Source organism: Rattus norvegicus, chromosome 4 (genome assembly GCF_021556685.1).
Source record: "Rattus norvegicus strain SHRSP/BbbUtx chromosome 4, alternate assembly SHRSP_T2T, whole genome shotgun sequence".
Lineage (NCBI taxonomy): Eukaryota > Metazoa > Chordata > Mammalia > Rodentia > Muridae > Rattus > Rattus norvegicus.
Window position 1 is genome coordinate 150,034,229 of NC_141537.1, and position 15,702 is coordinate 150,049,930.

Sequence of the window (15,702 nt, forward strand, 5' to 3'; positions counted from 1 at the left end):
TTTAGTTGTTGTCGGTTTGTTGTTTGAGATGGGGTTTCCCTGGCTGTCTTAGAACCACTACATAGACCAGACTGGCCTCAAACTCACAGAGAGCCACCTACCTCTACCTCCCATGTGTTGGGATTAAAGGCATGCACCACCACTGCCTGGCATGATCTTTGATGGTGACAATGGTTTATTAAAATGTTTTAATACATCCTTTGCACATAGGGTTAAAAGAAAGAGAGGCATTCAGAGAGAGAAGACTCACCCTAGAACGCAGCTGTGGACTACTCAGAAAAGAGTTACCCAAAAGGGGCTGGGGATTTAGCTCAGTGGTAGAGCGCTTACCTAGGAAGCGCAAGGCCCTGGGTTCAGTCCCCAGCTCCGAAAAAAAGAACCAAAAAAAAAAAAAAAAAGTTACCCAAAAGATTTCAACCAAAGCACGCAAACCAGTTATAAAATCTTATACTCTAAAATATATAAGAAAAAATCACAAACAACATTTTATAAGCATCACAATAGGATAAGGTAGGTATAAAAGACACCTGCAAGATGGATGGTGGATGTACTGGTTTGAATGAGAAATGTCTCCCATGGTCTTGGGCATTTGAACACTTGGTTCCCAGTTGGTGGCACTGTTTGGGGAGGTTTAGGAGGTGTGGCCTTGCGGGAGGAAATATGTCACTGCGGGCGGACTCTGAGTGTTCAGTCTTAGTCTTGCCCATTTCCAGTTCATACTCTCTGCTTCTTAATTGCAGCTCAGTGTGAGAGCTCTCAGCTTCCTGTTCCTGTTGCCTCCTGCCATGCTGTACCTGCCACTGTGAACTGTAACCCTCTAGAAACAAAACCCCAAATGCATTATTTCTTCTACAAGTTACCTTTGTCATGACATTTTTATCACACCAATATAGAAGAGCTAATACAGTAGGAAAGGCACTTACCGCCAAACTGGTAAATTGGGATCAATCCCCAGAAGCCATGTGGTAGAGGGGAAAACAATGCCACAACATTGTCCTCTGACCTTCGCATGCACACACCACACATATACAAAAATCCACACAAACAAATACAAAAATAAAGACACAAAAGTGTATTATTCCACGTCAGGTGTCTGGTCCCTTTATTTTGATCACTCTAACTGCTAAATGAATAGGAATAAAAAAAAAAAAAAGCTAAGGACACCCCAACCTCATCATGGGTGATCCAGAGAGGAGAGATTCTCCCAGACAAAAGAGAACAAGAATAGCATTTTCACTGAGTACGTTCCAGGCGTGCCCTGGTTGCTCATGGAATTAACCAAAGTCTCATGAGTGGTAGAATGATTATTTTGGGTAAATTTATTCCTTCTAGGCTGCCCAGATAAGCTACTATTTCTTGTGTTACTACAAAACCTCCCTTTCTCTATTTACTTTCGCTGGTGCCTTGGATATTGCCTTTATTCTCTGCTGGATGACCTCATGAAGCCTTAAAGCTATCAGGTACCACGGGCCTTCCATTCATTCCCAAACACTAGAACAATCATATCCTCCAAAAGGCCCCAAGTCTTCGGTTCTCTGGGAGCTGAAGAAAAGTGGAGGGACTCATCTGGGTCACCGAGATGTGCTGGGAAGCTGATCTCAAGAAACAGTTCTGTGTTCGTAACAAGACACCCAAATCAGATTATACACACACACACACACACACACACACACACAGGGCTTTTTAAAAGTGTCGGGGAGGATGTTAACCGCCCCTAAAGTGGAAGAGCAATTTATAACAAAAGCCAAAATAGAATTAATCTAGGGCAGAGTAAGCTGAGTCGGGCTGGGCTGGTCCAGATAAGTCTTAAGAAATCTAGTGAGAGACGTTGGGTGTCAGGGTCAACTGTGTCTCTCAGCTGCGTGAACTCTCAGGCACTCACGTAAGGATACCGTACTGCACGGACATAGAAAATGCAAGGCTATGTCTTGCGTCCTTGAACCTGACTATGGCACACAGAACAATACCAGAAGAAAATCCTCTCAAATGATGCCAGGGACCGAGTGTGGCTTAGCAGGGAAGTGTGTGCCACCCATGTGAGGCTCCCTTGGTCATTCCCTGAGACCACACACAAAAAGAAGTGTCTACATGTCAACAACAACGGAGAACATCTTTGCACTTGTTCCCTCTTCTTTGCAAAACCAGATCCCAAGAAGCTACAACCATGTGGGGAACACAGAGGATTACAGTAGCACAGCAGCTCATTCCTGAACCAACTGGAGTCACCAGAAGAAAGGAATGTCCTTAAATGTTCCTGGGTTGACTCTCTGATCACCCGTCAACGTGATTCACTCTTATTCTGGGAAACACCTCCAGGCCAGGGCCTTGTGGGCAGAGAGCAAGATGTCCTCTCCCCCTTGGCAATAATTGTTTCTGAGAAGGTGGCTCTGCCCTTTATACTTATCTCTCCTTCTACACATTTTGAGCTTCTATAAAAATATGTCGCTATGCTCTACAAGAGAAGGGACTGTCCCTTCATCATTATGTCCCACCTTATACAATCATCGCTCATGAAACTGGAACCTAGGTAGGTAATAAATCGATCCTAAAACAGAGACTCATAAATTTGGGGGAGGGGAACCTGAGAAGAGGTGGCGTCAGGTAGGGCTACAAAGAGGACAAGAAAACTCTTCAACTCCACACTGAAAGGGTCACGCTTATCACTGTGTTTAATCAGCTGTTCTTAACCTGTGCCAGCAGAATGACCCTTTCATAGGGGTCACCTAAGACCATCAGAAAGCACAGAAATTTAGTTATGATTTATCACAGTAGCAAAATTACAGCTATGAAATAGCAACAAAAATAATTTTATGGTTGGGGGCCATCACAGCATGAGGAACTGTATTAAAACATCACAGCATTAAGAAGGCTGAGAACTACTGTCTTGAATGATCCCAGCCTGGGGTATTAACATACAGAAAGTCAAATTCGACCAGAGGGAACTTTCCCACCAGCCATGCCAGCATGCGACACATCCCAGACAGCTACTCAAGTCAGCCTGGTCTGCCGTCATCTTAGGCCACCAAGGAGTTTTCTGACGTTCCGATAAAATCCTGTCACCAGAGCTGTCTCTCCCTGTGGCCTTGGAAATGACACTCAGCATCCCAAAGCTTCCCTTTCCCTGGGGAGGGGTAATTACACCTTCATTCAGTCACAGAAGCCCCCAGTAAGCGACAGAGAATTGCATAAGTGGCTGAGGATTGCATAAGTGGCTGAGGCGGGGACTTGATGGCTATCTTGTTCAATCGCTTCTCTAAAACATGACCTTGTGTGACCGGGGGAGATGGGAAGGAGGGGCAGAGAACTCCTTAATGACATTGAAGACTGAAAGCAAAGGCTGGCACCAAACACCTAAGAGCCCATCAAATCCCCAGAGCACTTGGTGGGCAGACATCACTTCCCATCCTTGATCATAAAACCAGGCTTAGAAAAGTTGGCCCAACCCATACTGGCACGGCTAACACCACGAGGACATGAAAGTCCATGAGTATCAGGCATGGATGGGGCACACCTTTCTTCCCAGCACTGTGACTTTGGAGCCAGACTGGTCTACAGAATGAATTCGAGGTTAGCCAGGGCTACAGAGTCTCAAACCAAAAAAAAAAAAAAAAAAAAAGATTTATCTTCATTGCCAATCTCAAAAAGCAAGCTGCAGGAGAACAAGTTACATTTCAAGCCCTAGCACCCAAAGAAAGGACTAGAAATGTGTGTTCCGGGACGAGGCTCAGCGGTGGTGCACTCGACTGGCATGCACAGGGCTCTGGGTTCCATCTAAACTGCCACAAATAAAAATAAGCCATCCCCTGGTGCTTGGAAATGGGAATGAGGGTAACATGTTGTCATCCTTTTGGGGACAAAAGCAACCAAAATTACCAGCACACAGTCACAAAACCAGGTAAAGACGTGGGCGGTTTTAACCCAGCACAGGAAACAGGTGACTCACGTTTTTCATCGTCAGCATGCACTAGAGAGGCTGCCCTGGACAACACATCCAACGGCGTCTCCATTCCTGGGCGAGCCTGCAGAGGAAAAGAATAGGTGAGGGAGACAAAAACAAGAAACTGAGCAGAACTTGCAAGACTCATCTGGAATTCTGGCAGCTAACAGCATACCGGGGTCACAACCTGAAGTGTACGCTTAGTACACACAGGCCCCGGGTTCAAGCCCAGCACTGAAAAGAGAACTGAAGATAGCAGTCAGCAAAGTAACTTCTTCATCAATGAGCAAGTGCCTCCTCCTCCTCCTCCGAGTGCAAATCTCTCTTCTGGAGTGAAGTTGCTACATCTTAGAGAGGCAGCAGGGCCCTGGTCAGGAACAGAAACCGGGTCTCAATTGCCAAGCCCAGCCCTGTCAGAGCTCAGGGGAGAGAGATGGAGAATGTTCACACCTGTGTCACTAGTGTTTATAAACGTTTACGTGCATTCATAGTGAGCCTGTGTAGACCCATAAAAATTGGTCTGGGGAACAAAAGCTGCCTGTGATCCCGGCATTGCCACCAGTCTGTGAGCTTGGTGGTGGCGCTCATCCCGGCCATTTATGAGTCTTCATAGAAACAACTACAACTGGACTACTCTGTCCTTTTGCCTTCCTCACTGAGGGACACTGAGCAATAACAAGGGCTTCAGGATGGCCAGAGAGCTGCAGCTCTCGAATCTGCAGTGTGTGCCCGAAATACTGAACCTTCTGGCTGGTTAAAGCAAATGTTGCATCCAATAGGAATCTTCCAGGGGTCGTGCCATACAGTGTACCTTGTGATGACTGGTACTGATTTCTGTGCCACAGTGTTTTATGAGCTTGCCTGCTTTGCAGCCCCCCAGCCTGGCACACTACACAGACTTTACCCTAGTCCAGATGGCCGTGCCTTTTTCGGCACTGGACCTCCAGTGGAACCATAGATTATGACGTGGATGTAAAAGCAGAGGCTGCAAGAGATTTAACGGGAGAAGAAATCCCTAAAAAAAAAAAAAATGAGGCAGGAACTAATTCAGGGAGAAAGTTCAAAACTGCACTTTTAAAAGACACTCATAATAATAAAAAAAAAATTTTTTTAAAGAAAAAAAAAATAAAAAAAAAAGACACTCAGCCTTTATTCAGTACTTGTCAATGTTTATTACGACCCACTGTGAAGGTCACACAGTGCGTGGGAGTCAGACTTTGCTTTCTAATACAAACACTTCAGGGCTCCGTGAGGCATCAGTGCCTGACCTTGCAGAGTGACTTCACTTGGTAACTGCGGAGCACGTACCTGGTGTTAAAGGACAGGACAAAGACCAACTGCTGCCTCCAGGGTCTGTGGTCTGTGTGACACATGACACCCATGAACTCAAGCTGCAGGAATGGCTTTCCAAGGCACTGCTTTGAGATGGCTCGGTGGTTAAAAGCATCTGCTGCTCCCGCAGAGGACACAGGTTTGATTCCCAGCTCCTCCATTCATTTGTCTCTCTCCCTCCCTCTCCCCACACCCCAAGCTCACTATGGCCTACGTGTGGAAGTCAGAGGAAAACTCACAGTAGGTTCTCCCCTTCCTGGAACTAGGTTCTAGGGAACAGAACTCAGGTCATCATGTTTGGTGGCAAGTGCCTTTACCTGCTGAGCCATCCTGCTGGGCCACGGCGGGGAGTTGGGGGGAGGTGGGGCCTTCTATGAGAAATTCGTTTGGAGGGAGACTCTTTGAAGCAGACTGGCAAGGAGCAGATTTTTGCTTGGCTGCACACAAGTCTTTGCCCCACTTCCACCAGCCACCCTGCTAACCTGAAGATCGCCTAGGGTGATGGCGGATTACAAACAGCTGTGTGACATTCCAATACAGTTCAAGAGCCAAGCCCTGGAGAGACTGAGGTGGGTTCTGAAAGGCTGATGGAAGCCGCTGGGGAGCCTAATAAAAGGACATCTGTGGGACCAACAGAGAAAAGAGCAAACGAGAGTGGGCTCTTGAAGCTTGCATGCAAGGGATTGCAGATCTGTCATCCCAGCACTGGGGGGAGGCGGGGGCAAGGCAAGAGACTGGAAGTTCAGGACTACAGAAATACCTTGAAGGTAGAGTTTATACTCATCTCAGAAGATCTGAGTTCGGTTCCCAGCACCCACACTGGACAGCTCACAATCACCTGTAACCTCAGCTTCTGGAGATTCTAACCCTGCCTGCGTCCCTGGGCATCTGCATTCATGTGCACATACCCACAGCAGCCACACATACATGGAGATAATTTAGAATCTCTTTTTAAAAGAAGAGTCCAACCTGAATTACATGAAACCCTATCCTAAAACAAGAACCAAAAAGAAATAAAGTATTTGTCAATACCTGTACAAGTATATGAAATGAACTGTAGATACCAGCGTATGTTCCTGTAGATGACCAGGACTGCGCACAGAGGTCAACACAGGAGAGCAAGGCTTTGTCCCAGCACTCCATAAAAACAAAATGAGAAAATAATTTCCTACCATAAAAAGAGAAAGATTACTAAATCGGGCCAAGTATCAATGATTGCCACTCACAGGGTAATCTAGGGTGGTCCCCCTAAATATGAGAGTTGAGGCAGAGACCTGACAGATGGGAGAAATTAGGACAGAGGAGGCACAACATGGAGGACACTTCATCAGTGCAATAGCTTCGAGAGCAGAGTGGCTCATCTCCATCCTTCTCAAAACACAATCAAGTTCAGCCCACAGGAGTCTCAGGAACTAACTGCATTGCAGTCCACAGCCTAAGTGCAGCCTCACAATGCCGTCTCCTGCTCTTACACTGTAGGGTAGCAATGACCAAACATAGTGTCATGTGGTCTGCTGACACCTGGACTAGCAGTGAAGTGAAAGAATACAGTGGACACTGTAATAAAAAGCCCATTCTGGACCGTTCTGAGGCCTTTCTTCAGAGCTGCTCTCAAAGGCAAGCACAATTCATGATGAACGAAGCATATGTGTACGGTGTCATCCTGTGTGTGTGTGTGTGTGTGTGTGTCTGTCTGTCTGTCTGTCTGTCTGTCTGTCTGTCACAGCCAATGCTCATCTACCAGCCCAACTCCTTTTCTAAGACTGTCTTATCCCCACTCAGCTTAATGTGAGGGAGGAAGATGTCTCCAACACTGAGGCTACCAATTCAAACTCAACAGCACTCAGTAACCCACAAACCTGAAAGCCATTTTCCCTTCCAAAAATCTGTGCCTTTTCAGCCACCAAAGGAGACAGTAGCACCTGCCTTGGGAACAGAATTATGACAGATTTGGCGCTCTTTTTATTTTCAAGTAAAGGAATGGAATTCAAGGTATGTGTCATGGACCTTTTCCAGATTTCCATAACGGAAGGTAGAAAGCTGGCTAGCTCTGTCCAAGGAGCATCAGTGACTACATCCACCTTCCATGTAGATTTGCCAGACTGGAACAACCTTCTTTAGCCAGCATGGTCACTGGTGGAGATGGGAATGGCAGAAGTTACAGTCAGGCTGTCTGAAATTCCTGCCACACGTTAGAAACTATCCCAGGATACTCAATGGCTTCCCCAACCTCCAGCTGCACATGGTTAAAATACCCCCCAAATCCTGCTGGCCCTGTTCCATCAGCAGTCCAAATCATTCCTCTGCCAGAACCACTGCCAGCTCACCCTCCTCCAGTAAGAAGCAGTAGCACAAGCCAGAGTGTGAGCGTTGCCTGGGCCCGTGGCCTTCTTGGCCATCAAGAGCTTAGGGGCTTCATCAGGCCTCTCCTCTTTCTATCCAATAGCTGCAGATTTGGATGGCACAGAAACCAAAAGGTAAGTTCCCTTTCTGGGAGAAGCTTATACTCATAGCAGACCACACCGTGGCTAACGAGGACGCCGAAATGAAGAGACGGCCAAACTCTCACCAAATTCTAGAGACTACAGATAACTGTGGCTCCGTGAGGACCCACCAGCTTCTCACAGTACATGTTCTCCCTGTTCACAGCCATTTCTCAGACCACCTCTCTCTATTAGTGTCCCTTTTCTCTGGCTTCTCATGATTTACCCTTTGCTAAGTCAATACAGCTACGGCACTTGTATCAGAAGAACAATTTAGTCACAGAAAAGCCAGTGTTGCTAGGCTTTGCTGAAGATATCCAGCCCCTTACCTTCTCTCCAGCTCCCTGTCCCTGGGGTGGTTTGAACAAGAAATGTGCATACACACCCTGTGCATTTGGACACTTGGTCCCTGACTGTTTGGGGGAGATTATGGAACTTTTGGGAGGTAAAGCTTTGCCAGATTACTGAGGGGTAGGCCTCGAGGGTCTGTAGCCTTACCTTCCTGTTCTCTCTGATGATCGCCTAGCTTCCTGCTCCCACTACACCATGGCCTTCCCGGCCACAAGGTCTCTGGCCCTCTGAACCTGTAAGCTAAAATAAAGCCTTTCTTCCTCAAGTTGCTTCTGGCCATGATATGTTATCACAGCAACAGGAAAGTAACTAATACAGCCCCTTAAAAGCACTGATGCCAGGCATGGTGGAGTTTCCTTTAATCTTAGACTTCAAGACAACAGAATGACTTCCCCTCTGTCACTTGGTATCCATAAGCCAATCTCTCCCCCTCCCCTTCCTCTTTTTACTATTTTTTTTAAATATGAGTGTGCTGTGTGTGGTGACCACATATGGACATGTGAGCATACACATGCAATATGCAGAAGTCAGCACCAGGTGTCTTCCGCCATCACTCTCTAACCTACCTTTTGAAACAGGGTTTGCCATTAGCCTGGACCTTGCTGGTTTGGCTAAACTTGGCCAGCCAGAGATCTTCCTGTCTCCATCTCCCCAGCAGTGGAATTACAGCCCATTAAAAATCACTCCTCTTCCCTCAGGCATGCCACTGAAGAACATTCCCAGGAGAGCTTTCGATACCCCAGCTTTCCATCTCTGGGCAACTCATCCACACAGCTATCCTTTGAAGCACCCGGGATGCCAGGGAATTGGCCAGCTTTGACCTAGGCCTATGTCCTTCTGTCTGTACATCATCATCATGTCTGAAAATCCATCGGGGCAGATGCCTGGAATACAGGAATCATCCCCACATGGCCTATGAATAAAAATAAACGTGCATACTTAAAGTCCTCATGAGGGTTCTTCCAGGTCCTTGTTAACCTCCACAATAAGCTTCCCAGCACGAGCCAGTAATGTTGGCAGTGGGCCCCATGGCCCTATAATGCGGTCCAGTATGTCCCCTTTCCTGCCAGGGCTCAAGGCTCCTCCCATGACACATCTGCAGGAGATGAGGATCCTCTAAGTTGCTTCATCCTCCTACCCTTCAAGTAGGAGTCAGTGGGTTTCAGAAAGAAGATGCATTCATTCATCTCTTCCCATAGTTGTCTCTACCTCCCATTGCCCAGCTAGAGAAGATGTCAGTGCGCTTGGGGCTAAACAAAGGGGCACTGTTCTGGGCCAGAATCCTAAAGGAATGTACTGCTTCAGTGTGTAGTGTTTCCTCATGCTACAGTGGCCCAAGGCTTGACTCTGCAGCATTCCTCCGTCCCACAGCAAGGGAGGGATATGACTTGTGTCTCGCCTTCTCACTGATCTCAGCTGGCAGACAGTGCTACCATGCAATGTCTGACAACCTCAGTCACTACAATGCCATTAGCACTGAAAAAAATCTACTGCCTTTTCAAAGTGCTGAGCATAGAACCCAGGGCCTTGAGCACACTAGGAAATCTCTCCACCCTGAGCTACATGCTGAACCCTGACAACACAGATCGTTCTCAGTCTCCACAGTCTATACACATGCATAGACTTAGGAAGTAGACTGTAAGCCATCTGTACCTTTGAGGCCATCTATACAGGCTCAAAGCTGCTAAGCCAAACTCAGCGCAATACCTGGCCCTTGTGCAGTGCTACCTGGTGCCAGCATACATTCTTTCTTCTGGCTGAAGTCCATTCATCTCCCTCAGAGAACCCATGGAGAGTAAACCATGTGACAGGCACACACTGACATACTGTGTCTAAAAGCTTAAGACTTCGTGAGCAGACTCCCAATTCTCGGCATTTTTCAACGCTGTTGTCAGCTTACATGAAAGTGAACTGCATGACTCACAATCACCTGTAACTCCAGCTCCAGGGGATCCCACACCCCCTTCTGCCCTCAATTCTCAGCCTGTCAAAAACCTAGGTAAGTCTTCTAACTCAGGATATACAACACCATTAGGCCATACTGGCCATGGCTACTAGTAACTACTATAGTTAGTTCTCCTAACGTACTACAGTGAAGTTCTGTAAAACCACCATGAACTGGGGGCTGGAGAGCTGGTTCTGCAGTTAACTCTATGCTCTTAGAGGACCTGGCTTCGGTTCACAGCGCCCACATGGCAGCTCTCATGATCTATATAAGTCTAGTTCCGTGGGCTTTAGCGCCCTCTTCTAGCCTCAGTGGAGTCTGCATACAAGTGGCACATACACAGACAAGCACGCACTTGCACATAAATAAAAATAACAAATAAAAAAATTTCAAAGTCCATAAATATCCAATCGGGTTCCTTTCAGCCTCTAGACACATTTTGCTGACTGACCAATACAGTAGGCAGCCTGTTTCAAGTGTGTTTTGGCTTAAACACATCTTACTGGACATCGGTGGACTCATTAACATGGAATTCACAGCTTTCAGCTCTACTATGTATCCCGGAACCTCATTCTTCTCACAAGACACATTTTCCACACAGGGACCTAGCTGAAGGACCTGAGACACCTTCACGTGCATCATGCGTGGAGGCTTGTTTGAAACAAGTCACCCACAAAAAGCAGGAAAATGAAGAAAACACGGTACTCACACCAGCCCCTCCCCCTCAACACATGCCAAAGCATGGCGTGCTCACCCACAGTGCCAGCACTGGAACAAGACTGAGCAACACCTTGTTAAACCTCCTTTGGGAAGTATGGAGAGACTCAAACCTGGCTGACCTCCACCTACCCACAGTGCAGGCTCTGCGGGTCACAAACTGAGGTAAGTGGGCAGATATGTAAATGGTAAATGGTGACAATCAACTAGATCTCACTTCCAGACAGGAGGCAAAGAACCATTAAACTCTATCCCACATAGATTTCTGCCTCCTACCTCTGGTGTCAACACTTCCTTACTTTCCTGTCTTGGCAATATGTGCCTTCCAGATCTGCCAACCCTGCCCCTACATTTCTCCTCATTGTATTTGTTCTTTAGGTGGACAAACCCCTGCCAACCAGCTGGCACCACTCCCCTTATCTCACCGGGTCGTCTATCAAATTCCAACAAGTAGCCTGAATTAACTATGAAGGTTCCTCTTAGAGCCATGAACAACCCTCAGCTAGCATGTCCTTTTGGAGATGGCTGTTTGCTTGTTTGTGTTACTTTTTAAGATCACCAGGTGTTTGTTACCCAGGTTGACATGCAGCCCAGGGGACAGGGCTGTCTTTCTGTCAGCTGGGATCACAGGTGTGTGCTGCCACACCAGGTCTCAGAAAGTTACCCAGTTTCCTTTCTCCAGGTCCTCCTTCTCCCAGGCACTAAACAAGACATTACCAGTGTCCCTGATCCCCTTACACTTCCCGGGCCTTTGTTTGGCTTGTTATCAGATGCCGTTGTTCTATAAAATCATATTCAAAACTCCAAGTAAACTTTTCATGATTGGGTATCTTCCTATTTCCTCATTGGATTCATTCGTTTGTTTCGAAGACAGAGTCAGCCACCCAATACAGGGCTCGCCTTTTTGCTGGACCCTCAGAAGCCAAGAGAGCATCTGACCATCTAGAACCTGAATTCCGTAGGGTTGAAAGCTGCCATGTAGCTGTGGAGAACCATACTCCAGTCCTTTGGGAGAGCAGCAAGGCTTTTAACTGCTGAGCCACCTCTCCAGCCCCTATACCCAGCTTTTAAATGGGTATTGGGGATCTGAACTCAGGTCCTCATACTTCTTCAGTGAAGACCACCTACCTGACCCCTGAGACCCATGACCCAGCTTTTATTTTCATTACTCTTTTTTCTTCTTCTTCTCAAAGTTGTACAGATAAGAAGACAACCTTAGGAGACGCAAAGAATGACTCTGCTGCCGGACTGGTTGTTTTGGCAGCAGCCACCAGAGGTAGGTAACAAGGCTGACTTCCAGAAGGGCCCAAAGGAACTTTCCCTTACAGAGAATACTTAAAGGTGAAAGTTTTACTCCCAGAGCTATGTCTGCAAGAGGTGTTGAAATCTTCAAATCACTGGGCAGTCAGCTGCGGGACCAGGTTTAGGAAGCACTGTAAGTTGAAGAGGCATTTCTAAACCTGACACAAAATCAGAGCAAAGCACATTATTCTCCTAGAATTCTGGAAACTCTGGTGTACTGGAATAAAGTATCAGTCTCTCACAGGAAAAAAAAAAAGGCACTGGAGAGACGGCTCAGCTAAGAGCACTGGCTGCTCTTGCAGAGGACCGGGTTCGGTCCCCAGCACCCACATGTTGGCTCACAACCAACTGTAAACTCCAGTCCCAGGGAACTGAAGGTGTCTTCTGACTTTCCCAGCACTGCATGCACATGGTATACAGGTTTATATGCAGGTACCGCATCCAAATATATAAAGTAAATCTTCAAAAACTTTAAATAAAAAAGAATATAGACTGTTAAATATCTGGGATATGTAGATTTACCTGGGGCGGCAAGAGGCAGGGCTGGAAATCAAGTCTCCAGAAACAATGGACTGAAGCTGTTTTTACTACAACATTCATGGTTCTGGAATGCAGACGAAGCTATTTACAGCAGAATTGTCTTCTTAATTGTACTGTGCTTTGGTCAACACAAAAATTAGTTCACATTCTCTTCCAAATTGAAAGCAAAGGCAGACTGCCCAGAAATGTTAAGCACATGTGCATGTGCATGCTCGTGCATGTGCGCGCACACACAGGTGGCAAGGCAAATCTGCCTGAAATGAAAATTTTGCCAGAGTTAAACCACAAAGCATTCCGGGTATGGTGGCATATCTTTAGACCTAGCACCTGGCGGGCAGAGGCAGACGGATCTCTTAGTTTTAAGGCCAGCCTGGTCTACAAAGCGAGTTCCAGGGTAGCCAGTGCTACACCGAGAAACCTGTCTTGAAAAGCCAAGTAAGTAAATGAAAAAATAAAAATAAAACATAAAGCGAGGGAGACAGCTTCTCAGCCAAATATAACTGAAACAAAAACATTCCCCGCCGGGGGAGGAGGGGTACAAACTATCTTGGGTGTAGAATCTTCTGAGGAAAGTACCCATACATCCATCATTTAAGAGCGAGCAGGAAAGACCTTACTAGAAGGCACTATCAGCTTGGACTCAGCGCCACCAAGCCCTAAGGTCTTCATCCCACTCTTTTGGCCTCGTGGGCATGCGCGGACTCCTAATTAGCTTCTGTGGGGAACAATGACTGCAGAGACTGAAAAGGAGTTAAAGTTTGACATGCCAGAATGGTATGCAAAACTGGCCTTCAAAGCATAAATCGCAAATGGACCTGTATTTTTTTTTTTACTTTGTTCTCAGAAGAAAAAAAACAAAAAAAACAAAAACCTGGTGCTTACCTTCTTGGGTTTAGGGGAGAAAAAAGTCAAAGTTCCACAGCTAGAGTGGAAGCTTTCTAAGAGAGGATTCTGCCGGACCTGGTGGCTCAGGCCGTTAACCCCAGCACTCTAGAGGCATGGGCAGGTGGATCTCTTTGGGTCTGAGGCCAGCCTGGTCTAAAAAGCGAATTCCAGATCAGCCAAAGCTACAAAGAGAGATCCTGTCTTTAAAAAAAAAATAAATAAATAAAGCGGGTTCTGATAAACACTCCAAGACCGCCCACCTCCCCCACATCAGGCTGCTGGTTCTTATTAACCAGAGGAGGAAACACGAGGAACAGACAAACGGGACCAACGATCAAAGTGAAACCGACTTTTTAATCATCTCCTTGAGACCGGAGAACGCAAAGCCAGGAAAGCGCTAACTACGAGGCTGCCCCAGCAAGTCCTGTCATCCTCGCCTAAGACCTCAGTGTCTCAGTGTGATGAACTCAAGACTCTTAAGCAAAGCAAAACAGAACCCAATAAAAGGCAAATACTGGAGCTTTCCGGGGAGGCCTCACACAGCGTCGGAAGGTCGCGCAGCCCAATTTTGAGCAGGACGCAGGGAATGTACCGAAAGGGCCAGGTCTCGCAGCCTCCGCGCAGCCCAGAAGCGCCGCGGCCGGGACCCGGTGGGTGCCTTGCTTCAGGGCCTGTGCTCGCGCCCAGGACCGGGGTCCGCTGGAGCTGGACCGTCCCGCGAGCACGAGTAACCGCCCTCGGTCCGCGGAGGTTCCCTGTCTCCTAAAGTCACCGGACCTGAGTTAGGGTTTCCCCGCACTCACCGCTTGCGCGCTTCTGGCCGGCCGGGCCCCGCCGGGGGCTCTGAGGATGGAGGCGGGGCACGCTCAGGGCGCGCGGACTCGGGAACGCGCTCCCTCTCCGGGTTCTCCAACACGCGCGCACGCTCGGGAGCGCGAGGAATCCCTGGAATGAGGCGCAGCCCGCCCGCGCCTGGTCTCCTCCAGGCCAGCAGAGCCACGCCCTGAGCACGCCCCGGACACGCCCCTCAGGCCGGGCAGGTGGAGCCGCGCCCAGGTAAACCCGCCGGGCCGCGCTGCACGGCCACGAACGCGCCGTACCCTCCGGCGCCCTGCACTCGGAATTCAAAGCTCCAGCTCGGAATGTCGTCGGAGACCCGCTGCTCCCCGCGAGGAGCTCCAGCGGCGCAGGGCACATGGACACGACGTTTCTCAGCATTCTCCCCCCCTCGCCACGCCCCCGAGCCTCACGGACGCATCTTCCCGACCCATGGGTGAACACCCACAGACCCTGATGCGTGTCCAGGTGCCCGCCGCCGCCAGCCACGCGCATCCCCACGTACTCACACCAGGCTTCCGCCCCACCGTCCTCACCACGCTTTGTACCCCATGTCTCCGGTAATCATCCCGCTTAGTCAGCCACGCAAGGCGCCGAGTCACCTTCGTAGACCCCACACCGAGCCGCCTCCCAAGCAGCCCGAGGGCAGGCGCGGTGGTAACCGCCCAGAAGTCTAGGCTCTGTGTTTGCACCCATACGGCAGCAGCTCCGTGGGGCGCCACTCAGGGCCACTCGCAGCCTCACTCTCTGGTCACCAAACCCCATGCCCAAAGCCATTAGGACGCGACAGTCAACCACACGTACCTGAAGGCACAGTGCGGTCGTACAGGCTTGGGAGGTAGGGACTCGGGGTGCCACTTAGAATCAGAAAGGCAGCCTAGGATGAGAACACGCCGAGCCGGCTGGGTTCCCTCCCATTCCAGCACTCCACGCGCGCGTGCGCCCGTTCACACTCACGCGAGGCCTCCCCACCCCCTAGCTGCGAAGAGGAAATGCTTGAAAATCCGAGCCGCGGACAAGGGCGCTTTGGGCGCGCGCTGCACTTTGCTGCGCTGGGCAAACTCGCGCTGCCACCAGCCAGCTCTGCAGTGGGACGGGCAGGGGCGGGGAAGGGAAATGCTTCCAATTGGTGCAGGTTCTGGCTAGGGCACGTGACCCGGAGAAAGCCAGGCCTGGCTTTAATTTTTAGCTGTCATTCTCTGAAGATGTTTGGGGTGGGGGAAGCGGACACGCCCCCGCCCGACAGCCCTGGACTCTCCATTGTTTTTCCTCTTACTGCCACAATTAAGGGAAACATTTCCTTAGCATAGCCAGCCACTAACTTTATAAAACAGACGGAAACTGGTCTTCTGGCTGGTTTTACTACAGCTCCA

The 15,702-nt window shown here is 48.7% G+C and overlaps 1 protein-coding gene across 2 annotated transcripts in view; it reads right to left on the reverse strand.

Annotated features, from left to right (window-relative positions):
• Vgll4 (vestigial-like family member 4) overlaps positions 1–15,401 on the reverse strand; it is a 113,590-nt gene extending 98,189 nt beyond the window's left edge. The window contains 2 exon segments of one of the 2 annotated variants that reach the window (NM_001394032.1): positions 3,944–4,019; positions 15,134–15,401. In NM_001394032.1, coding sequence (NP_001380961.1) covers positions 3,944–4,007 — 64 coding nt within the window. In that variant the 5' untranslated portion in view covers positions 4,008–4,019; positions 15,134–15,401. 2 annotated transcript variants of the gene reach the window in all.
• Positions 15,402–15,702: the final 301 nt, after the last annotated feature.